We start from the raw sequence: 12685 nt of genomic DNA, 5'->3' as shown, positions 1-12685 counted from the left end.
GAATCTTTAATGTTCTTTACATATTCTAGACACTTATCCTTTGTCAGATATGTGGTTTGCAAATACTTTTTATCAATGTTTAGCGTGTCTTGTGACCACTCTTTGTCTTGGACAGAACAAAATTTAATTGTTATGAAATCTGATACATCAGTATTTCCTTTTATGGATTCTGCTTTTGGTGTCCAGTTTAGGACTTCTTCAGCTTCTCCTAGATTATCCTCTATTTTTTTCCTAAAATTTTTATAGTTTTATATTCATTTCCATGATCCATATTGAGTTAATTATTATATGAGGTGTTGGATTTAGGTACAGGCTTATTTTTGTTGTTATTTTTGTCTGTAGACATCTATTTGTTCGGCATCGTTTGTTAAAAGGTTATCTTTATTCCACCGAATTGCCTTAGCGCCTTGAAATCATTGAACGTATTTATGTGGACTGTTTCTGGGTTTTCTCTTCTCATCCATTGATGTTTGGATCTGTCCATTTGTCAGTACCACATGGTCATGGTCACTTAATTTTCAAATGAATCTTGATAATGAGTAACTTTGAGGCTCCTAGGTGTCTCAGTAGGTTAAGCCTCCAACTCTTGGTTTCAGCTCAGGTCATGATCTCAGAGTTTCGTGTGTTGAAATCCCATGAGGGGCTCTGTCCTGGCAGCACAGAGGCTGCTTGGGAATCAATCAATCAATCTCTCTCTCTCTCTCTCTCTCTCTCTCTCTCTCCACCCCTTCCCTACTCATGTCGTCTCTTTTACTCAAATAAACCTTAGAAAAAAGAAAATGAATAGTCAAAATTCGTTAATTTTTGAAATTAGTTAAGCCATTCTCCTGAGGTCTGTGGCCTTTCCACATCCATTGTAGAAGAATCTTGCCTATATCTTCAAAAAATCTTGTTGGGATTTTGATAGAAATAGTGTTAAGCCTGTTTATAAATTTGGGGAGAATTGATACCTTTACAGTATTGAGGCTACCAGTCAGCACAGTATGTTTCTCCATTTGTTTGGTTTCTTACTGGTTTCTTTCCTCAGCATAGCACAGTTTTGAGAGGAGAGTTTTGTACCTGTTTTGTTACAGCTAAGCATACTTCGAATGATTATAAATGGCCTTGTAATGATTACCTTGGGGTCCGTGTGTTCAATTCTAGAATGCAGAGATACAACTGGGTTATGTATGTTCATTTTTATTCTGTGTGCTTGTTCAAGTACTAGCTCCAAGAGTTTTCTTACAGACTCCTCCGCTTCCCCAGTGTCGATGATTCTGTCCTCTGCAAAGAGGCCAGGTTTTATTTCTTAAGTTCTGGTCCACATGCATTTGTTTCCTCCACGTGGCTTCCTGCTCTGGCTAGATTGTCCAGCACAGGCTTGGAGACAAGTGGTGAGAACAGACATTTTTGCCTTGTTCTCAGTCTTAGGGGGAAGCTTCAGTCTCACACCATTAAATATCATGGTAGCTGCAGGTTGTTTTAGATGTTGTCAAGTTGGGGGAGTTTTCTTCTATTCGTATTTTACTGGAAGGTTTTCTCACAATTGGGTGTTTAAGTATGTGCAATAGTTTTTTCTACATAGACTATCATGATCTTGTGATTTTACTCTTTAGCCTGTCATGCTGGCAGATTATATTGATTGATTTTCAAATATTGAACCCTACTTCACATCCCTGGAATAAACACCAATTGGTCATGTTGGAGAATTCTTGTTGTATATTGCTTCTATTGGCTTTTTGTTAAAAATGTTCATATGTGTGTGTGTGTATGTGTGTGTGTATATATATATATATATATATATATATATATATATATATATATATATATATAATGAGTAATAGCATATAGATATATGAGAGCTATTACTGGTCTGTTGTTTTCTTTGCTTGCGAAGGTTTTGTCTGGCTTTGGTCTCAGGATTGCTTAGCTTGGGCTGCCATGATGAAGTACCATACACTGAGTAGCTTAGTGACAGAAAGTATATTTTCACCCAGTTCTGAGGTTGGATATCAGAGTGCGGTGTCATCAGGCTCTGGCGAGGACTATTCCTAGCTTGCAGACGCCTGCCTTCCCTCTGTGCACTCATATGGCCGGTGCTAAGGATGGCATGTTGGGGGTAGGAGGGGACTCTCTCTTTCTGTTCCTCTTACGAAGCCACCAATTGTATCAGATTAGGACCTCAACCCATGACCTTATTCGATATTAATTATCTCCAAAAGCCCTGTCTCCAAATACAATTAGATTGAGAGGTATGGCTTCAATATATGAATTTTTGGGACGACCATTTGGTCCATAGTTACAGGGTAACATAAGTGCCATAAAATACAGAAGGAGATTACCATCGAATTCTGTTCTACGGAAGAGACTGTAAAATTGGTGTCAGTGTTTCAAATGTTTGGTAGATGTCTTAATGCATTTGGGTAGATGCCTAAGTGTACATAACAGAAGAGCATAGACAACGTGGCTTGTAAATAACACAGACTTACTTCTCATAGTTCTTGAGACAGGGTAGTTCAAGATCATGTTCCAGCCAATTTGGTGCCTGGTGTGAGGGCTTTCTGTTACGTAGAGAACACCTTGCTGTGTCCACACAGGGCAGAAGCAGCATATCAAAGAGATTCTGGAGTGTCTTTAATAAGGGTGCTCACCCCATTAATGGGGGCCCTGCCTATAAATCACCACCCAGAGTTCCCAGCTCCAAACAACCAGCTTGGGAGTTAGGTTTCAATATACGACCTCGGGGGGCACAAGTGTTCAGGCCATAGCAGAAGAATTCTCCTATAAAACCACCTGACCCTGGAGATTTATTCTGGGGAAGTTTTAGTAGTTACAGGATTATTCAAATTTTCTATTTTGTATTCAGAAAGCTGTGGTAGTTTGTGTTTTTTATAGAAAGTGGCAAGTTGACATTTTATAGAAGTTTCATATGTTTAATTTACATATTTTATAGTATTCCTTTATTATTTTATGTCTGTGGGTGTCTTGTAATGTTTTTTATTTTATTCCTGATATTAGGTGATGTATCTTCTACCTCCCCCCCAACACGTTTTGTGTGAGCCTTGCTAGATGTTTGTTAATTTTGTCGATCTGTTTAAGAATTAGCTTTTGTTTCATTGTTTTTCTCTGTTGTTCTTCTGTTAACAATTTCTTTGATTTCTGCGTTTATCTTGTATTTCTTGCCTTCTGTTTCCCTTTGGGTTATTTCACTATTTTCTAAGTTTTTCATATGGGAGATTAGGCTCCTAATATGAGACTTTTCTGCTTTTTGACTGTATATCTTAATACTATTAGTTTCCCTCTCAGCACTTAGCTGTGTCCTCTATCTTTTGATATCTTGTCTTTTTATTTTCATTCATTCTGATGTATTTTTTTTAATTTCCCTTGAGATTTCCTCTTCGGTCCATGGAAATTTGAAAGTATGCAATTTAGTGATTAGCGATTGTCCTGTTTTTTTCCTAGCAAGTTTCTAGCTTGATTCTGAAACCTACAAGAGCTGGAGCTAGGTATTTGATACCATAGACTTACTGGCAAGCCAGAAATTTTCTTCCAGGAAAGAATTTTCAGGCTTACTCCTTCTGGAATCAGAGATTTGTGTTCAGACTACACTAAATCACAGTTGGAGACAAGCTACTTAATTAGCAAACTTCAGGTAAAATATAAACTCATGAAGCATCTCTTTGACCTTTTGGAAACCTGTGACTTTATAACGCTTTATGCATGAAGTATATATTACTAACTAGTTCACTCATTCAGAGTGCTGACTTTATCCTCATTAAAATTTCTAAATATATCTGAACCTAGTGACAGGTGAAAAGCATACCTCAGAATCCAAAAGATTTGTCTTGAAAACCAAACATTCAAATCAATTTACCTGACCTCTGCTCGAGGGAGTCATTGATTTCTGCTTATTATGCAGTGACCAGTATGTTTCCTTTTCAAGCAAGCTCTGATTTATTCGGAGCACATATTAAGAATAGGCACATTGACTATGACATGTGACAACCCACCATCTAACAAATGAAGAGGAAAATAACAAAGTACATGCAAAATCCTATTTTTTAATGCAGCATGTACAGGGATGACTTTGCATTACGTTTCCTCTCCAAAGCATCATACAATTTCTTCAAGAAAGAATTTTTGCCAAAATTGTTTAAATAACCTGTTACTTGAACGTGCTTAACTTCAATCACCTGGCAACACCTTGGGTCTGAAACCTGTAATGTTTTCATCATGTATCTCAAATAAACATACTGCAGGGAAAGGAGAAATACAATGACTTCATCAAATAAGCTTTAATAACAAATGTATGCTTTTTGACTATGTTCATGCATTTCTTTTTTCATTTAGATTGTCGGGATTTCAGCTGCCATCCTCCATAGTGAGCACGGGATCTATCCTCACACTGTGGTTCACAACAGACTTCGCCGTGAGCGCCCAAGGTTTCAAAGCCCTGTATGAAGGTAGGACATTGAATGTGCTCTGCACACCCATACTGTCCACACGATCTCATACCTGCTGCTCTGGATTAAAGGTTCTAATGCAAATATAAGCTGCTATTGCAGAGGTGGTTTGATGCTATGAACATTTCACTTTTCTATTATGCATTTATATACTGATGGTTGCAGAACACGGTCTACTGTAATTGTCGAATTTTCAAGCACAAAACATGTGTTGACAATTTTCCTCTATTGGAAGTACTCTTTTTAATTGGAGAAGTGGTTTTCTTTTGACATGTAGCAGAGAAGTTTTGAAGATTATGAATACTAATTAGCAGGGATGCTTTTCCATGAAAAAATCATTTTTAATTCAGATGTGTTTTCTTAAAATTTTTGGTAGCCAATAATGCAGTTAGTGCTTAATTAAAAAGAATTCCATTCCGTGAGTCTTTCTTGTCAAAGTAAAACTTTTAATTGAGATTATTTTGGTTTTACTGTTTGGTCATTGCCAGGCATGAGGATTTTGCTTGCGTTTTCAGAGTTTGTGCCTTTGTAACCTTTGGAGTCTTGATATCGTTTAACTACTTTGGGACAGAAATTTTGAAAGATGAAAGAGAGTTGAGTTTTGTGAGAGGAAATAAGAAAGAGGATCACTGCAGGCATTCAGGCATTCTTCGTTTTAAGAAATTACTCTAGTACTACTCTGAGCATAAATGCTGAGGTATGTGTGTTTTAGTCTTGTTGTACAAAGGTATTCAAGGTTTGCTTTCATGGTTAACACAAAGACTATTATTTTTAGCATAAATAAACTCCGTAGTCTGTGAATTGAAAATAAACCATGGATAGGGCTATAGGCAAATCTCTATTTACAACATACCCCGTTTACTTGGGTTGTTGTTTTGGTTTAGTTGCATCTGCCTTTGTTTTTATGTGGAGTATTCAGTGGACTTTGGAGGAAAAAGCCCACTCTTTGTAGAAAGATAAAATCTACATGTGCTTTGCACAGTTGGACTTAGCGACTACATAATTATCAGAAAACATAAGAGTAGCATGTCTTCTTTGCAAAGATATATAAACAGACAAATTTATCCTTTAATTGAAGTTTTGGGTGGAATAATGTTTAGGGTTGTTTACTTTTCTTACTGCAATATCTTTCAGACCATTGCACTTATATGTTATAAGTATATTACATATACATATTATAATATACATATATACTATATGTATATAATATAAGGTAGCATCAGTATATTTAATATACTTGAAAGTACTTAAGTCTTTTACCATCAGGGAATAATTTAATACTTGAAGAGCACCAAGCTAACTTAATAAGGTTGATAGGTATTCTCATTAACTTTTGCTCTATGTATACCTACCACTTCCCACATGCACTAATGTCACATGATTTCTTTTTTGCTTCACATTATGAAGGCGTTTTTAAGGCACCCTGTCCGAGCTGCCTGTGAAGTTACCTTACCCAGTCAACATATCTGACATTTGCTCAGAAAGTTGATGATGCTTCACTATTTGAGAAACCTTGGCAATTGTCTTCTCCTTCCTGACAAAGTTGGTACCTTCATATTACATTTGATTCGATTTCCTAAGGTAAATGTTGTGGAAACGTGGCTGGCGTTGAAGGATGGTCAAATGAGTAATTCTGTAGACTCTTCTGGGCTGTCTTTGGTATTGCTGGTTGTCGCTGATATACCACGCGATTGGCGAGATTGTCTCTTTTGGAAAAAATACGTATGAGCTAAGGAGAACGTGAATAGGACCGGGAGCTAAATGTGCGTTTTAAAACCATTGCTATGTGGACATGCTCCTTTTGAAATTTATATTTTAAATAATGACATTATAATATACACTGATATTTATAATCAGATGCAAGCCTTTTTCCTGAAAGGAATAAAAAAAAAGAGAGATTGCATTAAAAAGTGCTTTGTGGGGCGCCTGGGTGGCTCAGTCGGTTAAGCCTCCGGCTTCGGCTCAGGTCAGATCTCACGTTCGTGGGTTCGAGCCCCGTGTCGGGCTCTGTGCTGACAGCTAGCTCAGAGCCTGGAGCCTGCTTCCGGTTCTGTGTCTCCTTCTCTCTCTGTCCCTCCCCCTCTCATGCTCTTCTCTCTCTGTATCAAAAATAAATAAAACATTTAAAAAAATATTTTTAAAAAAGTGCTTTGTCAGCACATCCAAAATTCTATGTGATATTTAACATCTCTACTTAAGAACACTTCTCCATTAGCTTAAAGGCCTCCTGAGAAAAGCAGGGTGTGCCATCAGGAGAACTAAAGTTAACTGTAGTCTCAACAGAGGATTATGGACTGGAGAATCTATCTCGAAGAGAGGAAAGCTTTCACTAAAGCACCAACTGCTTTATTAGTAGTCTAAGTTCCCAGAGCCAAATTAGATTCAGCTGTAGGCAATATCCCTGGGAAAGTGAGATTTTATTAAACATACTGATACTGCATGAAATATACAAGCATACCTATTCAATAAAATATAAAGAAGAACCAATGATAATGGCCACAATAGTATCTAAAAGATTGTTTGGAACCAGAACATTGACTCCTTTGAGGGATTCAGGGTTTCTTGTTTCCCATGAGTTTTTACTTTGGTGATGCCGTCCATCATGTAATTAATATAAACCAAATCATATAATAAAATTCTAATGTCTTATCCAAGACCACTAACGGAAATTTAATTTAAATATAAAACACTATATCCACTTGTTCAAGAACATAAGACTTGGTGGTCTTAACCTAGTACTATATTTTCTAATTATAATTAGAATTTATTTAATCTTACCAGATGATATTCAAATTTTTAATTTAAACACCTTTGCTTAAATTGGAGAAGTCTTTGAAATTTTTAAATCTCTCTAAACATAATCACCTTGATAACTGGCTTAATCCGGGCACCGAACTTTGTACTTTTCTGGCAGTAATTTGGCATAGGCATTATTTACATAAATTATTATTCATGCATGGAAATATTATACTACATAATGAGTATGAAAACAATAATTTAAAAATTCTAATTAATGCATTCAGTCACTGAATTTAACCCTGGAATTAAATGGAAATGTTTTTAAATTTCACAGTAACATTGCTTATCTACAGTAATTGACACTGAGTAGGGAGACCTTCCGAGTCTCAGTAAGTTTATAGACCGTTGGTGAAACCAACGTATTTCAACAAATACAGAGTATAATTGAAGTTACCAATTTAAAAGAGTGTTTTGTAATATTACATTTGCTTGTCTCATAATTGAACATTGTTCTTTACAATAAACAAAAGAAATTGCATAATTTTTTAGTAAATTTATAACAGAAAATATTGAGAATTCACACAAATTACAATGACATGTATTACTATCAGAACTCTTAAATTTGCCCAATTTTGAAGCCGTATGTATGGAAATAGCATTTATTCAGAGATCTCTATTTGCCAACTTCATTTCACTGAGATTTCAATTACAAAAAAAAATAATTATTTCTTTTCATCTTGGTTATGTGTGACTTAAAAATATCATTTAGGAAATCAGAAAATTAACCTGGCATGTCAAAACATAGCAACTATTATGTAACAACAAAGATTCATGGTAAGTCATGACAACCATGTGACTCGAGGACAAGGAGAACAAATCCATAAGGTGACATGAAAACGTCTAGAGTCTAGAGACTGTGCCCCAGCAAACCTGTCACTCTGTCACTCTTTTTATTTTTTCCACTTTTTAAAAGGAAATGCCTCTATTTCTTTCTATTGTTTTGAAATACCTCTATTTCTTAATTATTTAATATTTATTTATTTTTTTTTTTTGAGAGTGAGGCAGAGTGTGAGTGCTGGAGGGCGGAGAGAGAGGGAGATACAGAATCTAAGGCAGGCTCCAGGCTCCAAGCTGTCCACACAGAACCCAACATGGGGCTCAAACTTAAGAACTCAGAGAACTGAGCCAAAGTCGGACGCTTAACCAACTGAGCCACCCAGGAAACCCGACACTTCTAATTCTAATGTTTTTTTGTTATTAGTGACAAAAGTAAATGAAATGTTAGAAACACTTGTGAATATATGATCAAAAGTCTCCGACCTGACATTTTAGTTATTTTGATTCTGAAGACTGATTTATCTTTAAGTGGCTTTTCCTTCATTAATGCACATGTTTGTTTTTGTCCTGGATATCATTCAGATGTTTCACAGACTATTCCATAATTTGTATAGGCTGATGTTTAATCATTTTATTCTTGATTATATTTACAAATGCAATTTTCACAAATCATTTACAATAATTTAGGTTGACTTTTTAGGTATTTTTGCAGGTGAAATAAGTCTTTGTGGACATTGTTTTTTTAATAATTTCATATTTTCTGTGAAATAAATTTGGGTAGAAAACATCCGCTCTGTGGTTCAAATTAATGAATCCTATGTGTATTCACTAGAATGAATATTTTCCTTGCATATAACAGTTTTCAAACGTGTAGGGTAAATCCATTGGTTGGGAACCAAATTTTCTCTGAACAATTAGCAAATACTTCCTATCTATGGGACAGCAAATGTTATAAATAAGTCAGATTGAAAATCGTGTGCATATTTTGACATGGATATTTATGTTTGGTTAAAGGAAAAAGGTTACACTGGATTCTTACCTACAGCAAAATTGATAAATGGTGAGCAACTATTCTCTTTAAGATTTCTTTAAAAATCCCGGCTGACATGGTAGCTGAAAAGGGAAAAGTGTTAACCACAAATGTAGGCAGTCCTATATTTTGATCACAAGATACTGATTTTAAAGCTTTGGCATTTCCCTCAACTTTCCAAGGTTCCATAATTGAATATATTGGGTTTACATTTTATGCATGAAATATAAGAATCTGAGAGCATCAGAATCTATTTGAATGAAACGAAGGCTGGTGGCATCATGGGGAGGAATTTGACATACGAAATAGTAAACAGTTGCTTGTGGCAGGAAATTGTGTTTCATACAAAACAGTTCATTAGTTGGAATGAGAAAAAACAATTGCCCATGAAGATAGTTTAAGAGCCTCCCCTGGGTTATAAAATGCTCTTCTAAAGGAATCATTCCTTACCAAGTTTTTTTTTTTGTCTTAAAAGTATTCATTCTATCAATTATAGCATTACGTTCTGCTTACCAAGATATATGTGTGTCTGTGGACAGACACATGAAGGATTGGTGGTACACGTGTGTGTAAGATGGTGTAAGCGCCTGTATAGATTTTCTTATTTAATTCTCACAAGATTCCTGTAACTGAACTTACCTAACATCATCAGGTAGAGAAAATGAGGTCATAACTTACTTAATTTAGTTTACATCGTAGCTACAAAATTGTGAAAGCAGAGTATACATAAGTCTATCTATTTCCTGAATTTGTGATTCTTAACGGCTCCCCTCACATCCTCTCATATATCCGCTCACGAGTGTGCATTTATACATGTGTATACACACAGAGCATTACATGTTCACATATATGCATATACAGATAGATACACACTTGTGTATTGTATACATGTGTATGTACACATGTACATATATATACCAGAGAATGTGTATATGGTTCTGCAAATGGCCACACAGATGTGCTCATTCATTCTTTCTCTCACTTATTAACTAAGCATTCACTGAACATCTCCCAGAGACCCAGAGCTGAGCTAAATGATAGGAACACAAAGATGAGAAGAAGGCACAGTGAAGGAGAAAACGGCTGAATTCTACGGAGCATAGAGAGTGGCTGGGGTTTGGCAAAGAGGGAAGGTCAGGTGCAGGTGGGGGCCAGACACAGGTCGTTATGGAATTCGTGCTTGGGCTCTATTTCAGAGGAGGTGTTTAAAACCCCATGTGCCCAACGCCCTCCTCGTGTTGGGCACTGAGCAGAAGTTCTCCAGGAGGATGGGTGATGGGGGGATCTCTCTGAGTGGGGAAGAATCGTGTACAAGAGTACAGAGCAACAGGTTACCGTCTTCAGGGATGTAGAGGCAAGAGGAGATGGATGGAGGGGTGTCTGGAGGGGGAGATGCCAGGCTTCCATTCTCCTCAGGATTCACAGGGGCATCAAGCGTCCAGTGGGTCAGGTTTACGTGGTTTCAGTCTTGGTCTATACCTCTCTCCCTAAGAGATCTTGAGAGAAAAGGCTGAATTATTTTCACTCAACTGTCACAGGAACTGTAACGTTCTTCTGTCTGCATTTCACCATTTGTCACCTTTTGGCTTTTAAATCATGGCTATAGTATCTGAAACCACCCAAGGAGAGGGGTAACATGGATCTGGTAAGTTCCGAATCCCCACAGCACTTTTGCCTTCAGATGCTATCTGGTACTTGGTCCATCATCTCTCATGCCTATCCAACTTCATTTCCTTAACTCTAACAGACTCTAGCAGACTCTACAGGAAAACCCGGATCCTCAACATTTGTCACCAACTAAATATTCAAAACTATTTTTGATAAGAAATCTGCATTCAACCAGAACTTAATTTCATCTAATATTTCATATTTCCCCCCTCAATACCTAGAAGGAGCATCTCCAATAAATATTCCAGTTAACTGATGTGAATTTGATTTTCTCTCTGGTTAACACATCCTCCCATCTAGAAGCTTCTAAAACAGCACTGAAATGATTTAAAGAGAAAGAGATTAGGTGGTCCACAATGTGCTGAAAGTGTTCATGTTTAAAAAATAATGGACTTGCTACAGTCCATTGAATTAAACTTGCAAAACTTAACATGGATTAATTTCATTTATTATACATTTATTTCGTGGATGCAAATGGCCAATGTTTTCATGTGCTACTTAGGTTTTCGCCAGGGAGGAGGGACACTTGGCTCCAAGCAGCCCTCTCCACCTGGGTTTCACTAAGTCATTAATTCCGGGGCTGAGGTGGGGCTCCGGATCAACAATGTGTCTTGTGTCTTGCGTTGGCTGAATATATTTGGCATTCCCCTCTGACACATCCCTCAAGCAGAATTTTCTTCCCTTTAACATGCATGGATCTGGACTTAGAAAGAGCAGCTAGATTATTACCCTTCAAGCTCAAAGCTTTATTTAGAATGTCAGCACTGATTTATTTCTCCCTTGAAGTGATTATCCAAACTCAACCTGAATTAAAGCGTGAAACATGAACGACCCACCTGGAAAGAGAGAAACATTTCTGACTAAAGCAAGTTGATGGCAAAGGAATAGTTCAGCTGTCCATTAGCTGACACTCGATCATTATCTTGGGTTTATAACAATAACAGAGGCTGAAGCAAATGAGAAAATTCTAGAATCATGCTCCTCTTAACTACTTAGATGATGTGGGTTGGTAAACCCAGGTAAGGATGGACCTTTGGTGGGTTGACCTTTGCTCACACACTTTCACCTTGTAGCGAGCAAAGCTGTTGACCCTCATATCAGACCTTCTCTAGACTTACTTGTTCTTGATTTGCAGGGATTTTCAATAGTAGCTACATGAGAACCACTAATCAAGGATTTTAGAACAGCACTTGAAAATAATTATTACTGTTAGTCATATCCATACTAACATTTCTAAAAAGCACAAACATGGGAGAAGTATGTGTGAATGCAATCAAATAATGATGCCAAGAAAAGACATGCAGACCTGTCATGAAGAAATTAGTTTAAAAGATCTAGCAAGGCTTCTGTATAACCCATAGCTATTGATAGGTCTGATGAAAGAATAAAAATTAAAGTAAGTGCCGGAGGCAAAATGCATTGCCAGAGGCAAAGCCGTGGCCAGTCAAGGTCAACCAAGAGGAGTTACATGCTCAGTTATGAGATCCCTGAGTCTGACTGTTGACTGAACAGTCAGTCCTGTTGGGGGTGTAGATGGAGGGAATCCACGTCAATCATCCAGTGCATCATGAAACTGTTCCTATAGTGTATCTCTTACTTTGCTAATATTGGGGTTGTGGGTAATCTCAGTTTCTAGGAGGCAGTGATACTACATGCAGACTTTTGTGTGTGTGTTTTTCCATGGAAAACACTTCGCAGATGCCATCAGGTCCTCAGGAATTCCATAACTAATGAAAAGGTCAGAATGACGTGTGTAGATTGATGGTGTGCGCTCTGCTCACCTGCGGCCTCAAATATTCTTGTATCTGATGTCTCTTCGCTTCTCTCATTTCCTATTTCTGTTTTTCTGATTACATGTGTAAGCAACAAGCCTTCGGGTTGCAATTTGGCTTCATATATAGGCCTTGAATGAAAAACGACCACTGTATGTAAATAGTGTAAATAGTCTAGTTGCTTTGAGTTGCAATTT

The 12685-nt window shown here is 37.1% G+C and overlaps 1 protein-coding gene across 1 annotated transcript in view; it reads left to right on the top strand.

The window, feature by feature from the left end:
• Positions 1-12685, top strand: part of CSMD1 (CUB and Sushi multiple domains 1) — a 1512254-nt gene that overhangs the window by 208890 nt on the left and 1290679 nt on the right. The window contains exon 3 of the mRNA XM_029933196.1: positions 4330-4442. Within this exon, the coding sequence (XP_029789056.1) occupies positions 4330-4442 (113 nt within the window). The remainder of the gene's footprint in view (positions 1-4329; positions 4443-12685) is intronic.

This window comes from Suricata suricatta, chromosome 1 (assembly GCF_006229205.1).
Source record: "Suricata suricatta isolate VVHF042 chromosome 1, meerkat_22Aug2017_6uvM2_HiC, whole genome shotgun sequence".
NCBI lineage: Eukaryota > Metazoa > Chordata > Mammalia > Carnivora > Herpestidae > Suricata > Suricata suricatta.
This window is presented reverse-complemented; position numbering and strand designations above follow the sequence as displayed.